This window comes from Dioscorea cayenensis, chromosome 5, assembly GCF_009730915.1.
Source record: "Dioscorea cayenensis subsp. rotundata cultivar TDr96_F1 chromosome 5, TDr96_F1_v2_PseudoChromosome.rev07_lg8_w22 25.fasta, whole genome shotgun sequence".
NCBI lineage: Eukaryota > Viridiplantae > Streptophyta > Magnoliopsida > Dioscoreales > Dioscoreaceae > Dioscorea > Dioscorea cayenensis.
The window spans coordinates 24306567-24329068 of record NC_052475.1 but is presented as its reverse complement, the minus strand read 5'-3'; the positions used below and the strand labels follow the sequence as shown (position 1 = coordinate 24329068).

At 33.2% G+C, this 22502-nt stretch overlaps 3 protein-coding genes across 3 annotated transcripts; 1 reads left to right on the top strand and 2 right to left on the bottom strand.

Moving 5' to 3' along the window:
* Nucleotides 1-2254: 2254 nt before the first annotated feature.
* On the top strand, nucleotides 2255-6192 carry LOC120262466 (chaperone protein dnaJ 15-like). The gene is made up of 11 exons (XM_039270584.1): nucleotides 2255-2556; nucleotides 3034-3157; nucleotides 3434-3516; nucleotides 3591-3702; nucleotides 3783-3887; nucleotides 4145-4195; nucleotides 4916-5005; nucleotides 5087-5195; nucleotides 5290-5438; nucleotides 5519-5572; nucleotides 5811-6192. The coding sequence occupies exons 1-11, from the start codon at nucleotides 2429-2431 to the stop codon at nucleotides 6027-6029; spliced, it is 1224 nt and encodes a 407-aa protein (XP_039126518.1). The 5' UTR covers nucleotides 2255-2428; the 3' UTR covers nucleotides 6030-6192.
* Nucleotides 6193-9117: 2925 nt separating this feature from the next.
* Nucleotides 9118-10203, bottom strand: LOC120261948 (zinc finger protein GIS3-like). Its single transcript, XM_039269969.1, has one exon. The coding sequence runs from the start codon at nucleotides 10081-10083 to the stop codon at nucleotides 9262-9264; it is 822 nt and encodes a 273-aa protein (XP_039125903.1). The 5' UTR covers nucleotides 10084-10203; the 3' UTR covers nucleotides 9118-9261.
* Nucleotides 10204-16714: 6511 nt separating this feature from the next.
* Nucleotides 16715-20204, bottom strand: LOC120261962 (chloroplastic group IIB intron splicing facilitator CRS2, chloroplastic). The gene is made up of 8 exons (XM_039269987.1): nucleotides 19944-20204; nucleotides 19785-19869; nucleotides 19620-19687; nucleotides 19160-19210; nucleotides 18979-19052; nucleotides 18440-18498; nucleotides 18269-18345; nucleotides 16715-17144 (listed from the first exon to the last, which is right to left on the bottom strand). The coding sequence occupies exons 1-8, from the start codon at nucleotides 20181-20183 to the stop codon at nucleotides 17028-17030; spliced, it is 771 nt and encodes a 256-aa protein (XP_039125921.1). The 5' UTR covers nucleotides 20184-20204; the 3' UTR covers nucleotides 16715-17027.
* Between the last annotated feature and the right edge of the window lie 2298 nt (nucleotides 20205-22502).

Genomic DNA, 22502 nt, shown 5'->3' with positions numbered 1-22502 from the left:
CAACCTTATTTTTTTAGATCTTTTTAGGATTAGTTTCTGGGAAGTCCAACAGCTTTTTTTACAAGTTGAGTGTTTTTGGGCTAAAAAAATGTTTGGATTAGTTTCTCTACAGAAGCAAAAATGGTAAAAAAACAAAAACAACGTTTTTTCATGTCGCTCATGTGATGATTTTTAAAAAAACACTTTTTAAAAAAATTGTTTTGGAGTTACACAATTATTTAAATACCTATATGAAATAAAGAAATTACTTCTATTTTTAAGGTTTCTCTCTAAACTTTTAGCATCCCTATCTAGTTTTCTTTTTGCCTCGAAGATTTAAAGGCCTTCCCTTCCGTTTGCCCCTGCTTCTTATTCGTGTGATAATTACATAATAATTGATATATTATTATAATTCAATAAACACTTATTTTAGTAACTTACTACGGAAAAATTATTTTATGAATACACATTAAACAATTTTACAAATATAAAAGTAATTCTGCATTAATATATTTAAACATAAAATAAAAAAAATTTTTAACTTATTTTAATTTTTTTTAAAAGTTTCTTTCATCAAAGTAAAAGAATATTTTTTTTTCAAAAACCAATTCAAATAAGGCTTTAGACTCTAGACCTTCCGGAGATTGGTTGTCCATAATTATATGGAGCTTATGGAGATTGGTAGTTGAGTCTTGCTATAATTATTTAAAAAAAAAAACCCAGACAAAACCAAAGTAGAGTCAAACAAATAGTGGAGTTAGGTCAAACAGTGAAAGCTTTGAAATGGAAAGACTTGCATTGTAGGGTTTGACAAAAGAGACAACCCTACAATGTCACCGGTTCAGTCCTATTAAACTAGAGAGCAGGGTTTTGTTGTCATATAAATTCAGCTATATGTTTTGGGCCATGCTTTCAGTGCTATAGCTTCAACCAAGTTGATCTTTAATGGATGAAGAGGCTTGTGATTGATTAAAGCCAAAAAACCATTGATTTTGTGATTCGATTTATATTATAGCAAGTCATTCAATGTCATCTGTGTGTAATTAAACTATTGTCCAGGGGTTTCAAGGTAAATATACCAGAGATATATATATATAACATATATAGCCTTATCATCATCATCCCTTTCCTCCGCCGCCACCCACTTATCTCTTCCGCTCCAAGCGCTAGGAATTGGGCATTTGTGAAAATTATCAAGGTTTTGTTTTGATTTTTTTCCCAAAAAATAATATAAAAAAAATTCAGAATGCTCCAGTGATGATGGACGTTAGTGTTTGCCTCCTCTTTCGTTCCAATTACTGAAAGTTCTTTGACACTATCTTGTTACTAATGTAGATATGAAGAGACTTCTGAGGAGCTTTTTTTTTATTATTTTTTATTTTTATGATTTGCTATGGAATTAAATAAGTCATTAGAGTGAAGCTGTTATTTATTTATTTATTTATTGGTGATATGTAGAAATCCAGCTATATCAAAACTGGAGTCTTAAAATTTAGAAAAACACTGTAAAACTAGACATGGCCCATGGGAAAGGCATAATTCCACTGTGTTTTCAAGTGACCCTGTTAATTAGTGACTGGTTGAAAATTTACTTAATTTCGAGTATCCAAAGCTATTTATATATCTACATATTTTGATAGATTTGAGGAAGTTTAAATTACATTTTATAATTTATTATTTTAAGAATCCTTTAATTATGATAAAAATAAAATTGCTTGAGATATATCTAATGTCTTTAGATATGTGTTACAAAGAAAAATTTATATAAAAAATGAAATAAAAAGTCATCCGCTCTATATAGATTTTTAACCCAGGTGATGTAAAAATTGCTTGTAATTAAATAAGATTCATATATGACAAAAATTAGTTTTTATCAAATATATATATTTTTTTGAGGTAAATGTGGATAAAATCCACATATTTATTGAATATTGTCAAAATAATTTGCTATTTTTTGAGATATATATAAAATAACACCTGAAAAATATTTTTTATTAATTTTTTAATAAATACATCATATTATCACAATGTTTTTTAAATATCAATTGATTATTAACTATTTAGATTAAATTTAAATGGATAAATCATAATTTTTTTAGTTTCAATTATCACTATAGAAATTTTGTTTATTTATTATCTACATTTAGAAATAAAAGCCATAGAAATCTACATTTAAATATTAGCGATTTTCATATTTTTCATTTAATTTTGTCTTGGTCACAATTAAAGACAAAGTTTTTTTTTTATTTTATTTTTTTCTTATTTTGCAAACAAAAAAAAAGGAAAAAAAAAGGGAAAGGAAAAGGTCGAAGACTCGCAGGTGTTCCGTCTCGAAATCCTTGGTTTCTGAGGATTTGGGAAGGGCTTTCGCTTTTGCGTGGATTCATGGACGGATGATCAGGAAGAGAGAGAGAGAGGGAGGGAGGGAGTTTGAGATTTAGATTTAAGGATGTCGCCGGGGAAGATAGAAGGCTCCTCGGCGCCGCCGCGTCGACGAGATCTGTATGAAGTGTTGAGCGTTTCGAGGGATTCATCTGACCAGGAGATCAAGACTGCCTATCGGAAGCTCGCTCTCAAGTAAAGCTCTTATCTTTTTCCCAGTTTTTCTTTTATGGAAACGTTTTCGTTGAATCTAGCGTGTGACAATTTTGTGTTTATTTGAATTTTCGATTTCCTGTTTGTGAATTTGTGTGTGGTGGTATTCATTGCTTAAAAAGTAGAAAACTTTGGGGGAAAGAATGAATATGAAAGGGTTATGGGAGTAATTGATGGAGATATGATAGTGTCATTGAATTCAAAATAAAGTGATGTTTCCAAAATATTTAATTTATCAGTTGCCTGATTTGTCATTGATGATGGTAGGGATTTTGTGGAGTTGCTTGCAAATTAGACTCAAAAACATCTTTAATGTTTTTTTTCTCTCTCTTTTTGATCATTTAGAAGTGTTTGCCCTGAGTCTTTTTGATGATGCTAGGGATACATTCATAGTGATTCAGAAAACAGTTTTTATCTGGATTTCTGTCAGAAAGAATTGATTTTTGTTGTTGCTACCAGGTATCATCCTGATAAGAATGTCGGCAATCCTGAAGCCTCAGAACTCTTTAAGGAAGTGGCATACTCATATAGCATCCTATCTGACCCAGAGAAGAGAAGACAATATGACACTGCTGGATTTGAGGTGGATGCCTGATTCGCTTGACCCGTATATACATGATTTTATACTAGTAATTTTCTAATTGTTTGATATATTTCTTAATAGTCTCTCTATGATGCATTTTCATCATGGTCTCTCATATGATATTCTAAAGTGACCTTGACCATAGTTTGCCGTTACATTGAGTTTGTAAAGATAGATTCGTGATGTATATTACTTTTTCAGAAAGCAATTGCTATGTGGATTCATCTGATCATGTCATTTGATTGTTTGGTGTTTGTATGGCCTCTGTGTGTGTAGGCCTTGGAAGCCAATGGCATGGATGTGGAGATTGACTTGTCCAACCTTGGCACTGTCAATACTATGTTTGCAGCACTATTCAGGTTATATTTTGAAGCATTGTTGCCTATCCTACTGCTTTTGCAAACCTTCACTTGGATTTTTGTAAAATCTTCAGCAAACTTGGTGTTCCTATCAAAACAACAATCTCAGCTACTGTTCTTGAAGAAGCTCTCAATGGAACAGTTACAGTCAGGCCTCTTCCTCTAGGAACATCAGTTAGTGGAAAGGTGTTTTTATCTTATACCTTTTCGCATATTGGTTTGTTTTTTTTTTTTTAATTCTTATATTCCCTTTTTATCATCCGCAGGTTGACAAGCAATGTGCTCATTTTTATAGTGTGACAATTAATGATGAACAAGCTCAGGCTGGGATAGTTGTTAGGGCTACATCATCATCACAAAGTAAATTTAAGGTACTGTGACTGACCTTAATTATGTTTAAGATAATTAGTTTATTAAGCATTGCCTGCTTTGGCTATTATATTACATTTGGCTGAAAGGAATAGTCATTTAACTCCCAACTTCACCACTGAAAATCAAACTTGTTGCATGATGACCAAAATTTTCTTCTAGTCCAGTTTGTCTCTTCTTTTCATTTTTAATATTCCTTCTACCAAATACAATTTTAAGTGCTTGCCTTGTCATCTAACACTGTGTATGTTTATTACAGCTTCTTTATTTTGAGCAAGACGCAAGTGGAGGTTATGATTTAGCTATACAGGTAATTTTGATTTTTTCGCATTGCTAATTTGTAACTTAGAAAAAGATGTAGTTTCTGATTAGTTGACATAATTCTTTCATTTTGCGTAGTTCTGACATTGATATTTAACATTGTCATGTGAAAGTTGCTGAGATGAAATATACCTTATGAGTTTCTTTTTTCCTTGACAAGTTTAGCATTACATAAGTGGGAGAGCGCATCATTGTTGATGTATCACTTTGTGAGGTTAAGGAAATCCACCTCCTTTTGGGACAACTTTAGTCGTAAAAGAAGAAATCTCTTGAACAAAATATATTTGCTCATAATTTAGGCTTTTAGCAAAGGCTGGATATCCTTGTTATATATTAGTGACTTATATAGGCACTACATGGATGATAACGCTTCTTTTCTCATTCATGCCCGTGAAAGAATGAATAGGAAATCCAAGAAGTTTGGATGGAAAACAAAGTTTGTGTAAGACATGGAATGATAGATTTCTTCTTCACATGATAGGTCTATTAAGAACTGCATGCCATCAACTTATACCTTGAACTTCGAAGATGCATTGGCTGATTGAAAATGACACAATTTTTGGTTTCTCGAAAGTTAAAAGTAGTTTTTTCGTACTTATTAACCCTTCAACTTCAATACTCAAGATCTCAATTGCTATTGAACTCAATAAAAAAACTTTTTCTAATGAATACTATGGATCTCAATTGCCATCATTTTATGCACCTACAGGAAGAGAGTGAGAAGACTGGGAAGGTAACATCAGCAGGGTTGTACTTTTTGCATTTTCAAGTGTATAAAATGGATTCATCTACTAATGCGGTATGTCCTACCTGCAAAACTTTATTTGCATTATGTCCTAATGAGAACAGTATCTAAAAAACCTTATTCCATTTGGTGTAGTTAGCTATGGCCAAAGACCCTGAGGCTGCTTTCTTTAAAAGATTGGAAGGTCTTCAACCTTGTGAAGTCTCTGAATTAAAACCTGGCACTCATATTTTTGCTGTTTATGGTCTGTAGCCTTCGCCCTCCTTTACATATTTTAGAAGGGATCAGACTATTCATAAGCTTTACGTCTTACTGATCTCTTCTAAATCTTCCTCTAGGTGATAACTTTTTCAAGACTGCTTCATATACCATTGAAGCTTTGTGTGCAAGATCATTTGAAGATGCAACTGAGAAGCTCAAAGAGATAGAAGCTCAAATTCTAAGAAAGAGAAATGATTTACGGGAGTTTGAAATAGAATACAGAAAAGTGAGAAATCTAACTTTTCCTAGCATGGATAGTTGCATGATCTGCATCTTCTGACCACATTATTGACAATGAATCAGCAGGCATTGGCACGTTTTCAGGAAGTCACAAACAGATACAGCCAAGAAAAACAAATTGTATGTGTCAGTGTACTTAATATTCGCGTTTTTTGTGGCGTGTTAGTTAATAATGCCTTTAGTATTGTTAATCAATCAGTTTTCTTTGGCAAATTCTTTCTTGCTCTTCTTTTGCTCTTTTTCATTTTCTGTTTTCAAATTGTTATAGAAGTAATTTTCTTCTTGGTATATAAAAAAAGATGTTCTGCAGTGTTTAATCTTTGCTAATACAAGTTGTTCTATTTGAACTTGTATGCAGGTTGATGAGTTGCTAAAACAAAGAGATAGCATCCATTCATCATTCACCACTGAGCCAACAGTGACCAGTGTTGGTAATGGTGGTAGCACTAGTGGCAGCTGCAAAGCTCCTGATGACGAAAACAGTATCGACAGCCCAACAGAGGACAACACTTCAGATGCCAGAGACAGATCAATCAAGAAGAGATGGTTTAATCTCAATCTAAGCAAGAAGGGTTGAACATGAAACAAAGCCATCCCTTTGTAACTGTATTTTGTTTCTCATACATGGGTCATAAAACATTGATAATTCTTTTGTAGATCATGAGAAGTAGTGTGTGTGGTTCTAGAATGAGAAGGAATGTTGAAATTGATGATATATATATATATATATATTTGTGCTATAGTAGTCTTAACATGTACTGTATTTATTATAATTTTCATTTCATAATCAACAATAAAATCATTTGTTGCTAATTAATCTAATATAATGCCTTGTCAAATCAGATGATACTGAAAACGTGTTTCTTTCTTCTTCAAGTCTTACAACTTGTAGAGTAGTAGTGCAAGATGCTTCATGTTGATTGAAAGACATAAAGCTTTGAAACATGAAGTTCATCTAAGAAAGTCCTTGTTAAATAAAAAATTGTGGATGCAAGTACTCATCTATAAAGGACCTAAACTTTGTAATATTTAAACTGAACAGGGAACCCATTTCTTTTGTCCATAATTGCATGCTTTATAAAAACAAGAATTTCCTCAATTCCCCTCCATTAGGGAGTAAGTGTGACACCTCATATATCAAAGTGATAGGTTACAAGTGGTCAGCCACCTCAAGCAATTATGCATGAGAGAGAGAAACAGAGAGAAAAGAAAGAAAGGTCCCACAAATTTGAGTGTTTGAAAGATTGTCTGATCTGAAATGGTTTTCAAAGAAAGAATTGACCCCATTTGCCTCCCAATTAAACCCCATAAGTGTGATGATTGTTCATATCACCATAAGGAAGAACAACTCAAACATGGACACAAATTTCTCTCCCTCCCTCCCGCCCACTTGCAACCCATTCAAGTTAGATCTCTAGTGGTGGGAACCAAGTTCCTTCTAGTTCATTCTCTTCTATTTTTTTATAATTACACACACACACACACACATATATATAAAGAAATGGTATTAGAGATAAATTCAATGTCCACTTTACTCAAAAAATAAATAAATAAATTCAATGCTCAGTTAGTGGGGGTATTTCATGGCACATTAGTGCAAACACGTTTTAATTAATTAACTAATTAAATTTAATTAAATGTCTTAAGATGTGGCTTTCGGCGGTGACGTGTGAGAACCCGGTGCTTGTAAAGCAGGTCAGAAAGAGCCCACCACCTGAAAAACAGTAGAATGGTGTAGTAATAGTAGCAGTATTAGTATGAGTGAGTGGGTGGGTCCGTGCTTAGTTACCATCCAATTGGGATAAGGTTTGACATTAATATACCAAAACAAAGCCACATTCTCCACCGTATCTTCCTTTTTGGGATATGTTTCTTCTTGGAAGAATGAGTCTGATGGAGACCTTCATGATATGAGTCTTTGAGTTTTAAGAGTTTTAAGAGTTTTGAGTATTTGAGTTGAGGTTTTACTTATCATTTGATTTGTTTGATTGGACCCTCATTGGGACCTGGGAGGATTAGTGGTTTTTTTTTTCCACTGCTCATGGTTTTCAAACAATCACATTTCTTTTTGTGACCACATACATATACCAATTAATCTAAAAAGTTTATTCCCTGTTTTTTTTTAATATATTTTTTTAATAAAATAAAAGGTTATAGACTTATAGTTTAAAAGGTAAAATAAACAAACTTAATATAAAAAAAAAAGGCCACAAGCGCGTAGGAGAATGGTATAAAGTCTAATTGGTCATCTTTATTCTTTTTTATTATCTTTGTTATATTATATGCCATTTGACATTTTGACTCTTATTTTGTAGTTTTTTTCTTCTTTTGTAGATAATTCATAAATGTGGTACATATGTTTTTATTAAATAATAATAATAATAATCATAACAAATAATATTAATAATTGGAAATGGTCATGAGGCAAAACCATGTTTTTTTTGGCTTTGTATATTATCTATTTTATTAATGATAAGGACACTAAATAAACTTTAGCAGGTCAGTATCCAAAACTAAGCCAAATATTTTTTTTTGACAATAACCCTTGCTTCTAACTTAAAAAAAGAAGAAAAAAAAGATAGTTTTTTACATTTTATTTAGAGATTAACATGTAATATATATATATATATATATGATATGATATGGTTGTCCAGTGGTGGGATCAAAACCAAAATCAAATGTCAAATTATGCACTAAATTAAATTTGATTTAAGAATTGATGGCATGCTTTCTTCAACGAAACTAACAATGATATCATGATTTTTTTTTTTTTTACAAAACAAAGTAACAAACAAGCAACATGATGAGATGAAACTGAGTGCTGTGATTTCCAACTATGATTAATGGGACTGAATCTTTTTTGAAAGTTTTAATGGTATTATATATTATTATGTTGCATTTATTTGATGTGAAATAATAATATTATCAATCAGACAATCACATTGGTTGGTGTCATATGAATAAGCATGCATTGACATATGACAAGAGACCAAACTTAGTGGAGGAGGCACACAGTACACCATCTTAGTCTTTGCCTTCCAATCCCCTTTTCACTCCCATCTTTTCATAGACAATGAGAAAAAGGAAAGTGTAGCTAAAGATACATGCAAACTATTGATTGATATTGCCACTCCATAAACTACATTGGTTCATGTGTCCATTTCAAGCATTTTATTCACTGTCCCATAAACATTCCATCAAAGTTCCCCCATAAATGACTCAATAAATAAATAAATTAAATAAATACAAATAAAGATAGATAGATATTTCTCTCTCTCTCTCTCTCTCTCTCTCTCTCTCTCGATATATGTATATATATTTACAAATCTTAACCAAGAGTCAAGTAACCAAAGTTGCCTTACTATATAATTAATTAGCTTTGCCTTGTGGGGAAACAAGACTCAAGGAACAAGTTGTCAATGTTGACCTCATTAATCAAATATGAAATATCAAATAGCATTATATTATTATTATTATGTATTTATTTTAGATTAAGCCGACCAAGTCAGACCCACAATTTCACCAACCAGGGACCCAGTGAGATCCAACCAAAGATCACCACCAAGATAAAAATCATAAAATTGAGTGCTGGGAGGAAAAACACACATAATTTTTACTTGAATTTCACACCAGACATCATCATCATCATCATCATCATCATCATCATCATCATGTTTAAGATGGAAGATTAAAAATCAAATTAAAGAATTAAAAAATTTACACATTAATTATCTCATTCAATAGAAGAGCCATTGGTTCTCATGCACTATCCATCCATGACTCATCACATGTTAAATCACGCAACCGAGTCATAAACCAGCTGGCGCGAGGCTAAGATGCAGGTCCAACCCGAACCCATCGTCCGATCCGGACTCACCATCCATGGGTCCAGAAGAATCCGCTAACCGGTTAAACCCGTTAGCAAACTGAGCCGGAACCGTCCGAGTTCTCCGAGACATCATGCCCGAGTCAGCCTCATCCGTGTGTGAGAACGAGAACGGCTGCGGAGCCCGAACAGCTTGTGGAATCATCCCACCATGCGACACGTGTATCTCCGGCGCAATGGCGCGGGAGAAGTAGACCCAGCTCGGCGCGGGGACCACCAGCTGAGGTGGTGCGGTGGGGTCCGCGGAGAGAAGAGGAGGTGGCGGGGCGAAAGCTGATGTCATGGGGTTCCGCGGGTACAACGTACCGGGTGGTGAGCGGTGAGCGTTGGTGTTGTGGTGCATCATCTGAGCGCGCTTCAGCTGCTGTCTTTCCTTCTTGTGCGCGTTCTGGTGACCGCCCAAAGCCTGAGAGTTGGCGAACTCTCGGCAACAGTACTGACACTCAAACTTTCTAGTCTCGTTGGTGGTGTTGGTGTTGGTGGTGGTGGTGGTGGAGGAGGGTGAGCCAACTTCCGGCGGTGGCGTGGCCGTGTGGTCAGTGTCTCCGTCCTCTGCTAGTTCATAGCCAAAGAGCTTGAGACGTGGGCTTGTGCTCTTGGATTGGCAGTGGGTGGTTTCCATGTTTGAATAGAAAGAGAGACAGAGAGAATGAATGAATGAATGAATACTAAAAGGTAGTAAAAGGAGGGAGTTGGGTGGATGAGAGTAAGATCTGGGGGTATTTATATATATGGGCAAGGGCATGCAGGGGTGGAGCTAGAGAATATGATGAGGTTTGAGAAGAGAAAAGAGTCACACCACTGCCTCTCTCTCTCTGTCTCTCTCAATGGAGAAGTGGATTATAGAACTAGCTTTGATATTATATTATTGTGTGGGGGATGAGAAGCAAAGAGTTAGATGTTGCGCTTGTCTCGGCGTTTATCTAGTTCTTGGTTATTGTTTACGTATAATTGATTATTATTATTATTATTATTATTATTATTATTATTATTTATGTATCTTTTTTGGGTTGGTGACCACTCTAGGTATGGAAAGGATTTATATTGTATATATAGGTGCATATTTAGTTATATATACATGTAAAAAAGGACATGAGTGTTTGGGTTTGTGATGATCCAGATGAGGGGTCAGTGGGGTGGGTGCCACATTAATTACTTCATATATATATATATTATAAGTGTGTGTTTGAGTTTATTTAGGTTTTTATTGGTTTTTGGGTTTTCTCTATTTTTTTTTAAATTTTTTTTTTTTTCATCTGAATGTTAAAGAGGTCTTATGATGAAAAGATACATATATATATAGTATGAGATTGAGAAGTTAAAGTCTAAGATTTCTATACAAAGGTTGAACTGAAAAGCACTTCATTCTACTACGTTTGCTTTATTTGTCTTATTTAAGAATACTAAGGTGATAACTTCTTCCCAAGTTCTGTTTCATTAATTGGAAACAATATATCTATTTCTGATGATACTTTGCAGGTAGTACTTCATTTTCCTGAAAGAACTCCTATGAAAACTTTGCACAAATTTCTATTTCAATTGATTGCATTCTGTTGTAGGTTTTTACTAATTAGCAGTCAGACTAGACAAATGTATCACTTCATATCCTTTTTCTTTTTTTTTTCCTTGAGGTCATCAAAGTAGTAACCAACAAGTAAATAATCTCCAACAAACACATTAGACTATATATTTGACATCATTTGCTTATCAGATATCTTTTCCCCTTTTTTTTCTCATACTGATATATTTCTAAAGAGAATGGCAACTTTTCTAACCATACATACATTCCCATATGTACTTCAAAAAGAATCTCTTTCTCTTTGTTGCCTGAGTTTTTCAGTCTCTCCAACCGTGAATGTTCTTGAGCTTGTCTCCCAAATGGGAAGTAGTAGTTGAGAAGAGAACGATGAGGAGTTATGTGACCCATCTACCAGTCTAGATTCTAGATAACCATAGCTTTGGTTTGTTGAAGAGCTAGTGATATAGAATAGACACCAAATTATCATTCCTTAAGTAAGACTTTTATAGCTTCTTAATTAATCAATACCTCTTTGATTAAGTCTTTCTCTCTATCACTTTTGCTTTCCATTTAGCAAGTTACTTTACAAAAATCATAAAATCAACTAGTCTTAATTATATATGCTTGACTAATGAATTTTTTTTTATAATAAAAATGGATTAATCACTACTTTATTAAAAAAAAATGTAGAAAGAACAATAAAAGAACAAGAGAAAAGAAAAACACATAATAAAAAGAAAAAACAACAATCACTCACCAAAAGTGAGTAGAAGACAAAAAAGACAAAAAAAGAAAAACAGTGCAAGAACAACGGAAAATTAAAAGCAAGCTGGAATGGCGAATATTGACGACTAGTAGTAAAGGCCATCTTGAGCTAAGAGTGGATCAGGGAACTACTCCTGGGTTTGGTTGATTTCTGGATCGCCTGTAAAGTCTGCTCCTCTTGCGCTTATGAAATTGAGGGAGCGCTTGATCTTTTGAGATGCTTCTGTTAAGAATTGTTGCTGGGACTCTTGACTAATGAATTGAAGCCAGTGTTTTAGCTATGTGTTTTTCTTTATTATTATTATTATTTTATTTTATTTTATTTTATTTTATTTTTATTGGGAATAGATTTTATCTAATTAAGTTTCATTTTGAAACATTCACATGCTAGCAAGACTTGCCATGTCACACAAGGCCTTTCTTCTTAACCACAGAGAACCACCATACATGGAGTCTAAAGTTATATATGCAAAGTTGCCCTAGCTAACAAACCTAAGTGTACTAGACCATAATTAATAAGCACAAATCATACTAAAGCTTATATATCAAGGACTAAGTTATAATTAGCCTTCAATAATAGAATACCCCAAACTATATAGTCATTATTATTTCTAATGGTTTGGTGGGTCCATGTCCGATGCTTGTGCCAATGGAGAGTACTTGTAGGCTATTTGGTTTGAATGTAATAAAAGAACATTTTAAATTTGGTACTTATCATGCCTAATATAATGTATCCTTGTCATTTTTTTAATATAAATACAACATTGATTAATATACAAACCTACGTTGAAAGAATAACATGCACCATTCTAATTAAAGACAAATAAGTACTTAAGTATAAAAATGAATAGAAAGTGGATGAATTAATTAACGAGTACCATTGAATTTCTTTCACATATTATTCACCTCACCAGTCACCATTAAAAAAATAAATAAATAAATAAGCAAATTTTAACCATATTTATAAATATATAATTAACAATCTTAACATGTATACATCTTATATGTATATATATATATATATATATGGTACGTGGTATCTCTGAATCTAGAGTGATCTCCTTTATGGATTAAGTGATAACTGATAACTAACGAAGGACAAGCTCTTGTTGAGAAACCATTAATGAGCTTCTCTTGTTCAAGTGGTCTCCACCATCCAATACAAAGAAGCATTCTCCAAGGCATCATGATCATGCTTAGTTTTGTGATTAATTAATTAATTAGGAGATAAAGATGGCGACATTTAAGATCACCCAAATCCCATTAGGGTCCCACCAAGCCCTTGTCCCCAAGTAAATATTTTTTTGGCTCGATGACAAATTAATTATTTAATTCAATGAAGACAACATGATCTTTGCCCGTTTGCACTTAAAAAGTTAAAAAAATAGTCTTCCATTTAACTTAAACAAGCACCTCTTTTCTTGCAACCAATGGTTTGTTAATCACGACCTTAAGTTGTGGGTTAATAATTGAGTTGATATCTTCTTTAAGGATATGTTTGGAAGCCTATAAGCAATCCAAGCAACAATGTTGTCATGTCCTTTTAATAATGCCCCAAGTATTCCAAGTGATAGTACCTACTTCCACTAAACTAAATAATGGGCAAAGACATAGGGTGGATTTCACTTAAAGTCGATCATGTGAAGTCAAGTGAAGTGAAGTGAAGTGATTCTCTTTCCAAAACATGTTAGTATTTAATATGCACTTTATATATTCTCTAAATAGTATATATGAGTTTTAATTATTCTTAGATAATTCAATTCAAAAGTATCTATTTTAATCTGATCATTTATACATGTATGTGTATATATCTTGCCACAAATTTTATTAAGTCTACACATGTGCCTAGTGTGGTTAAAAAAAGATCACTCAAAAAGAAAAAGATATGGGCATTAGAGTGGTTTAACTTTAATTGAGGAATATTATAAAAAACATGATTAGATGTTTGTGGGATTAGCTTTAGGAAGAGGGTTAGCAAGTTCACTAGATGACGTGATTGCATTAAAAATGGAGAAGGAGATAGAAAAGGAAAGGCTTTGGATAAACTAATCTTTGAACTTTGGAGACCAATTGGGATTAAAGAATGTGTCTACTACTACTATATGAGAGCTAAGGATAAAAGTATTGAATGAGTGTTCTTGAACACAAAGGTCAAAACAAAGCCTTTGACAAAGATCGTATCTTCTATGTGTGGAATAAGTAACTAGTAGGCTTGGTAGTTGTGTGAGCATAAGCTCCCAAGTCTTTTCTTCTTTTCCTTTCTTAAGTCAGAGATAATGGGATGCCACTCTTGGATTAAGGAATACTTAAGGTGCCAAACACCATTAGGTGTGGTTTAATTTAATATAATTTAATTAGATGAAGCTAATTAGTGGGTGTTTAATTTACAACTTTCCTGATTAATGGGCTTTACTATTGTCAATGAAAAAAATCATCAGCATTAGCATCCACATATATATGTATATATATATTTAAGACAAACAGTAGTACATCATTTAAAGGCATTTGAATTCCTCTTTGTCATTTAATTTCGATTATTGTGCATCACCATCAGGTCTAATCATAGATGGAGAATGGTGGCAATAATCTTCAGATAAGCATGCCCTGAATATTATAAGAGAGGGGACTCTTTAAAGTTCATTATTATCATAATTGGTATATACTGTTAATGGTGTAAAGCTTGGTAGTCTGAATACAATGATAGCTGGTGAACACTAATCAAGAAGCATGCATCTCATGCATAGAACTATTGTCAATTAATGCATCTAACATCAGAACAGACGTAGGTTATAATGAGAACTAGGTACTTTGATTTAGTTTTCATTGACTGAAGAGAAACAATAACCAAACCTGACAGTGTTTGGTAATTGGTATGATTTCTAGGTATCACATGCTATGGAGACAAACTCAAGCTTATGTAAGAGGCATCACATGCCTATATATAGTATATATATATATATATATATATACTGCCCTTGTTTTGCGATCTCCGTAAAGCCAAGAACGTAAGTAATTAAATTCATCTACTTGGTTAGGTTTGCCACCTCAAACACCATAGCACCTTGCATGCATGAAGAACTAATTCACATGCAAACTGCAGGCTACTTTTATTTATATTAAAAAACTTAGCAATCAAGTTTGCCATGCAAGTACTACTCTTTTTGTGGAGCATTTTAAATTGATGTTCATCTAAGAATTTGAATTGTTTATTAGAAGCAAGCTCATGTTATATTTACAAGTTACAACAGTGCATTTTCTTAATTGTTACATAACACTATATGCATAACAATATTTACCTCCATGCAAAACATATGAATGAAATGAAAAATAAATAAAGACTTCATCAACTTAAGGATGTTGTTTAATTTGGTCACTGCCAGTCGCTGGAAACTAGCTAGCAACACATTTCTTAAGCGTCTTATTATTCACAATTAATGTTGCTTCATCACCTTGACAGAAGAGTAACTCCTCTTCATGATTCCTCCTCCCTTCTCCTCTCTCTTGTTTGTCTCTGAAATGCAAGGCCTCCCAAACTCTGTCTCCGGCCTTGACGGCGTCACCAGGAATCTATCTCACCTTGGAGTGACAGGTGGCGAGTTGGGTGCATATATTGGCCTCTTGTTCTCCTATCTAAAGTGGTAATTAGGATTAATGTAATTAGAAGAGGGTGAGCAAGCTTGTGAGGAGGCCAATAGTGATCTTTTTATTCTAAGTTTCCATTCGACGTAGCTGTGAATAGGTTTCATACATGAACCCTCGTAACATGGGATGTGGAGCGTGTGGAAAATGCGTACTTATTAACATGGTCTGGAAAGCAAGTGGAAGAAGCCATGGCTATTGTGCATGGTAGGTGGTGCATGAAGTGCAAGCTTTATGGATTATGGAGGGGAATAATAATACATCGGAGAAGATGGCGGACTTCTCTTGGTAGTGCGTTTTTAGTGGTTGGATTCTTATTTCCAAGTTTGAGTTATCAGTTTATGAGGAGGCGAATGAGATATCAATGTATTTGTTAAGTTATTAAGAAAAAGAATGAGGTCCGCGGCGTCTTGAAGGTTTACATGGTCTATGTAGTTTTGAGATTGACTTAAAGTTTGGTATCATTCCCTAGCAAGTAGCAAGAGACTTTTGAGTTGCTGCGTGATTATTATTATTATTATTATTATTATTATTTGGACAGAGGAGTAAATAAGCTAGTAAAAAAACAAAATAAGAAAACCAGAAACCAGAAAACACGCTCTTGAGAGATAATCATCAACCAAATGGCAAAGCTCGAGCCCTTACGGATTAAGCCGAGCATGATTTGCTAGTGAGTCTGCCAAAGTCTTACATTCGCGAGCAATGTATTCAACTGTCACCGAAGGATTGTAACTCAGTAGATCTTTAATTCTGCGAATCTGAGCATCAAATCACCAAGAGACCTAGGAGTCAGCCTTGTTGATCATGTCTGTCATGGCTAAACAATCACAGCACACAAGGTCCAAGATGAGAATTCTTCTCCTGCTATGTTCATGAGTAGCTTCAAGTGCAGCAAACCGTGCTTCAATGCTTGAATACAGTGGAAGATACAGCACCTACCAGGATGATATTATCAGCAACTTTGACAATAATAAAACCCAAACCACACTTAGATTAACCATCAATCCAAGAAGCATCACAAAATATGGAAATGTTATATTTCACATGAGAAGTAGATAGGAACTCCCTGATATGGACTTTCCAGATCCTGGAGTAATCCAATACTGATTAAAATTAAACTCTTGAAGATTCGAGAAAAGTTTGGAGGTTATTTTGTGGAAAACTAGCTCGCATCTTGCCTCTAGAGAGCCCATGCACGGGTGAAAATTAGAGCTTTAAATTTCTGATTGCCCATTCAAGTGTTCCAATGCCAGAGAATCCAATATCCACTGGTAAACTCCACAATTTGTTGGAGATCAGCACCTGCAAGAAAACTCACAAAATCCCAGCACTGCCTACTTTTAATACAACTCCACATAATGTCCTCAATCATTTCCCAATCTGGGTGAGTTACTGCATGATTGATATGTAGCTTCTAGCATAATAGAAGTCTATATATCAACACAAACATATATAAAGATATAAAGGAGTTTCGTTCTTCTCACGGATTCAAATGCCTGGTCAGCATTGCAAGCCATTGCTATTGTCTTGATACATCAGAAACTGGGTATCAAGAACATTCAGTACATTGCAATGTTGTACACTCGCCTTGTTCATCCATGTTATCAAGATAACATCCACAATTTTCTGAAAATGAAACCAAGGACTAGAGAAAGAACATGAGATTCCAAAGCCTTATGTGTAGCACAAGTGACGTGTATTGCAGCACATATTTGATGTATCATGTATGTGAAAATAAACTCGAAAGTTGAGCTGCTCTTGTAGATTCACACTTTGTGGTACTTGTATTTCTGTATCAAGTTGAACCGATTGATGTTTGTACTGAAACCCTTGAGGACAAGAGTCCTCACGGCATCCAATCCTTGCTCTAGAGCAGAGTCCACCTGTCAGAAACAAAATATGATATGTGTGCCAGAAGTCTGGTCAATCTGTTTAAGAAGATAAATCAGGCAATTAAATGATAAAGAATGAGCAAATCTTACAGTCTGGTTGTTGATTATCATACGTGGCAAATCTTGTGTCTGGACTCTGGTTGTTGATTATCATACGTGGCAAATCTTACATTAATTCTCAGTTATCAGGGTGTAAATTTCCAAGTTTTTATACAAATGTTTACTTGAACAAGATTTAGCTTTAACCAATCAAGTATATGTTGTCTCTTTATTCAACTTGGTGAATCCAGCATTCATGAAATCACTTCTTCTAATAAGAGTCATTCCTAAAGAGAGACAAAAAGGAGAAGCTCACAATTGTTGAAAATTGTTGAAAATTTTGACCTCAAAATTGTTGAAAAACTTAGCATGATCCAATGTCTGGATCAACTGCTACGGATTCTTAAAATTGTTGATCATGATAATGAATAATGAAATATCGTTAAAAAATTGGATCCTTGTTGCTAGAAGATGACACTAGAGAGGTTTCTGATGCACCTCGGGGGAAAGAAATCTACACAAGAGGTTCATTGTTAGGAAGATGCACAGAGATCATGCTTATCTTGCTTCAAAATCCCATCACTTCCTAAATAAATTCCTCTCACCAAATCACTTTGGAAAGTTTAGGGGCTTAACAACCATAATCAACACAGACAATATAAGCATTCCCAAGTACAGGCAAAAGATCTTGGAAAGACTTATCCAGCTTTTGCATGGGTTAGAATTTATTAGCTCGCCCTTGTAAATTTGGCCATCAAACATGGCAGCTCAGTCCCTCATGGATATGGCATCAATCAGAGTTTACCATGACTGAACTGGTATAACCACCAGATGGATGACTATAATGATGGTAAATGGCATAAAAGGTAGAAGCCATGGCATTTAACCAATCACATGGATATTTAAATTATTTCCAGATTATATGAGTATTAGTATGTTGAATAGGATGGTCAGCAACAAGTTCAGACACTGTGAATCATATATGTAAAACATCTGTTTTTAACAAATTATCCAAGTTCATCAAAAAAGATAATCAAGCTATGGCGCAAGAGATTTAGAAATAAATAATTATGAACCTGATCACGCTCTGTGGGACTGAATTTTTGAAGCAGAAATGCTCTCATATCCATACTACCAGGTGGGTTGCCGATGCCTATAGATCACACCGCTTCAGGCTTCAGAATCCTACTAAGTACTTGAAATAAAAGCCAAATATAGAGCAAGCAAATCAAAAACAATTTACAAACCTATGCAAAGGCGAGGAAACTCTCGGCTACCATCCAAGTGCTCAATGACACTCTTCACTCTGGAATAAAAAAGCATTATAATCAAGAGAAATACAATTTGGAGCTATAAAGTTCACATCCACCAAAAGAATATTTTATTACCTTTTTGGTAATTATATAAGAAACATCATAAGACTCAAAGAAAAGAACAATGCTAAAACTTCCATGCATTTATTAGAGTTGTTCAACTTGTAGTTGTAGGTACCACAAAATAAATAAATAAATAAATAAAAATAAAAATAAATGAATTGCCAATCAAGAATTTCTACTGCAGGATTTTCATTCACATTTTGAGATTGCATGAAGCCATAATATGCATCTACATTAATAATGAGAATCTTTAAAATCACAGAGACACTATATGAATTGTGTTGTTTCAGAATTTGTACCACAAGGTAATGAGAAAGATAAACCACCAAAATCTAAAATTAAACTAATGAAAATAATAAAATATATATATATATATATATTTTTTCTTAAACAACACAAACTTAAATTACCCATTATGATGTCCATGCCCTCCCTTTGGCTGAAATCTCAGCACTCCATTTGGTAAGCTCATCTCGTCGTAAATCTTCAAGAATGAAATTATGCAAATCAGACATGTCAAGCTGAACACCCAAGAAACAAAAACAGATGTACCATATAACTTTCACATAGAAATCATGCCACAAAACATACCAAAAGGATGTGTCTCAAAGGAACTTTGTAATAAGCTGCAAGTGAACCCACCTTCAAATTTAAAACCAAAAAGCTAGTGTTATTAGATTGCCCTCTATAACTAGATTAAAGAAATAATAAAAAAAAAAAAAATAGTTATACAGTGTTAATTTCAACCAAGAAGCAAAACAATGAAATTTGCTGATTTTCATGAACTATTACAATAATTTCGCCAAAAACGTTGGCACAGCGAAGAAACACATAAAAATCCAAGGGAAAAGCGTGAGCAAGATGAAGACAAATCATTTATTTAAAAACGCTTGAAGCTTGAGCACTTGGCAAGTGATTGCAGATCTTCTCACAAAATCAAAAAGGCAAAATTACACAATAGGCAGTACATACACTAGGCAAAATTCCCACAAACATAGCCGAATACAGAAACAATCAAGCCGACAGAGTTCGCGTAGAATGAAAAACTCACTGATTCTCCACTGTAGTTCATGTAAGCCTGAGGCTTCACCAACAAAATCGGCACTTCACCAATCGAACCTGCACTAATCAAACCAGAGACGAAATCCAAAATAACTACAAAGGTACATTCATCAATCACTCAAAAAATAAATGGAACTAGACTTGAGTTTCTTACCAATTCCCAACAAGGCCTTGGATTGTATAGTATTCAAAGGGATTCTTTCATCCCGAGCAATTCTATCAACCATCTCAAACCCAACCTGATTCACAACGATTAGTGGTTTACAACACGAATTGGAAGTGCGAAAAGGAATCGAAATGGATGGATGAATACATTGTGCCTGGTGCCGTAGTACTTGTTGCCCGGGTTGCCGAGGCCGACGATGAGCCAGGGAGTGTACTCCACCTGAGCATGCTCCGCGGGATCGGGGATCGAAGCGAGGATACGGCGCCGCCTCGTCGGCGTTCTCTTGGAGAGATGTAGGCCACGCCGTTGTCGGAGACTGGAGATGGAAAGGGGAGGGGCGAAGGAGGGGGATGGAGGGGGAGATATGGCGAGCATCGTCACCACCATCAAAAACCTTCGCTTTGGACCTCGAATGAGGATTATCTTCGTAACTTATTATATTTATTATAACTTTATAATTAGTTATTATTTTAAACCTATTATTTTAATGATTGGTAAAATTTATAGCAAATTGGAATTTAATACAACCAAATAAAATATTCAAAAACTCCAAAATACACCAACTATTGCTTAGCCATATTGGGTCCTTTAAGTATGGTTTTCATTTTAGAGGGTCCCGAGATTGAAACCTAGTAATCTGCATAGAATGAAAGCAAAGTGTTATTGAGCTTGTGAGTACGCTCTACATCTGTACTCGTCTTAGACTTAAATCTTAAATAAGAATACTTGTCGTCTAGTATAAAAAAAAACTCTAAAATACTAATATTTTTTTTTTAAATGTGACCAAGTCCTATATCTTGAATTTTCAATTATGCTTTAGAAAGAGTCAAACTATCAACTTTTAGGATGAGAGTTAATCTCATTGTCGTTCACCTGTTAAATGGTGATGGTAACTAATAATATTTAAATATGAAACAAATTTTAAAGTTTTTTTTACATTATTTTTAAATTTTTTTAAATATAATTAAAAAAAAATAAGATTCCTCTTTTTAAAACATCCAAACATAATTTTTTAAAATAGAATTAAAAGATAAAATCCTTAATTTGAAAACGCATGGAACATAACTCTTTTTTTTTTTAAAATAGAATTAAAAGATAAAATTCTTCTTTTTGAAAACCCATGGAAACATTTTTTTTTTTTAATAAAGTGGCTATTGAAAAGGGGGTGAAACTTTTATCTTCCGCTTATGAGAAAAATGAAAGACAAGTAGTTACAAATGTAATTTTTACAAAAATTTTATTAATATTTATTTTGCTATAGTCTTTGTTCCTCTTTATATACAATTTTTTTTTTTTTTTATGAATGTAAATAAACCACAATCTTTAATAATTATTATGGGAGGAAGATGAACTTTCAACTTTTTGGTTGAAGGAAAATAAGTTATTACTCTCCTATTATGGTTTTTTTTTATAGTGGATCTCCTTTATATTCTTATTTCTAATCGAATCTATACATACTATTAAAGTAGATGTATAATCTACTCTGAAAGCTTTCCAGAGAATAATTTTAATTTTTTTTAATAATATTTAAGTTTTTATTTATATTACTTATAATATTAATAATTAAAAAAACATTAATCACACCAAATTATTTATGTAATAAATGTCCATCAAATCTTTAAAATCTAAGGTATAAAATAGTTTCTATAGTAGGATTTATTTAATTATGTTATTTAAAATATGATATTGCTTCAAAACTCACAAAATTCTAAAAACTCTAATTTAAAGCCAGGAAAAATGCCTTGTTGAAAAAATTGTGTGCATTATGTTCCATCGTGGTTTATCCACTTTTTTTTTTTTAAAAAAAAAATGTTCCATTGCATTGATATTAGTGGAGAAACTTAAAGAACGTTTAATTTGAAGTGTAAATAAAAATTTAAGGAAAATTCATTTTTAATTATATAGTTTGTAATAATATTTTATATATTACATTGAAGAATTAGATAAAGAATAACTCATTTAAAAATTTAGAGTAACAATTGTATCTCCACTTAAATGGAGAAAATCATAAACCACGCATCAACATAATGCTCCAACAAAAATTATACTTTAATCATTTTTTAAGTAATGGTTACTTACTTTAGTACTAAACTCATATGAGGAATTATGAACATTGTGATCCTATATTTTCTTTTATTTTTATTTGATAAGATGAGTACTAAATAAGTTTAAAAAGAGGTGAAAAGAAAATACAAATATAACACACAAAACCCATGATCTTTTAATTTTACTCTCTTATAATATATATATATATATATTTGACAAAAGAATAAGCGTCACCCCCAAAGAATTGTTGAAAGGATGAACACATGGGGATCTTATTGGAAAGATAAACACATAGGGATCTTATCTGATCTCGTACCACTCATTCTCCTATTATAGTATTTTTAGGTCTCCTTTATATTTTTACTTATTATCGAATTTATACATACTATTAAAATAGATGTATAATGAACAATTTAATTTTTTAAAAACATTTAAGTTTTTATTTATATTACTTATAATATTAATAATTGAAAAACATTAATTACACCAAATTATTTATATGATATTATTTTAAATATGATATTGCTTCAAAACTCACAAAATTTTAAAAATTCCGATTTGAAATCAGGAAAAATGCCTAGTTGAAAAATTTTTGTGTGCATTATGTTCCATTGCATTGATATTAGTGGAGAAACTTAACAAACGTTTAATTTGAAGTAT

What these genes read in the sequence shown, in the direction of transcription:
- LOC120262466 (XM_039270584.1), top strand. Translation starts at nt 2,429, where the DNA reads ATGTCGCCGGGGAAGATAGAAGGCTCCTCGGCGCCGCCGCGTCGACGA. An exon ending in TATCGGAAGCTCGCTCTCAA is followed by an intron (nt 2,557 to 3,033) that starts GTAAAGCTCTTA and finishes TGTTGCTACCAG; the next exon opens with GTATCATCCTGATAAGAATG. An exon ending in GTTATGATTTAGCTATACAG is followed by an intron (nt 4,196 to 4,915) that starts GTAATTTTGATT and finishes ATGCACCTACAG; the next exon opens with GAAGAGAGTGAGAAGACTGG.
- LOC120261962 (XM_039269987.1), bottom strand. Translation starts at nt 20,183, where the DNA reads ATGGTGGTGACGATGCTCGCCATATCTCCCCCTCCATCCCCCTCCTTC. An exon ending in CAAGGCCTTGTTGGGAATTG is followed by an intron (nt 19,688 to 19,784) that starts GTAAGAAACTCA and finishes TGATTAGTGCAG; the next exon opens with GTTCGATTGGTGAAGTGCCG. An exon ending in CTTTGAGACACATCCTTTTG is followed by an intron (nt 19,053 to 19,159) that starts GTATGTTTTGTG and finishes TCATTCTTGAAG; the next exon opens with ATTTACGACGAGATGAGCTT.
- LOC120261948 (XM_039269969.1), bottom strand. Translation starts at nt 10,083, where the DNA reads ATGCCCTTGCCCATATATATAAATACCCCCAGATCTTACTCTCATCCA.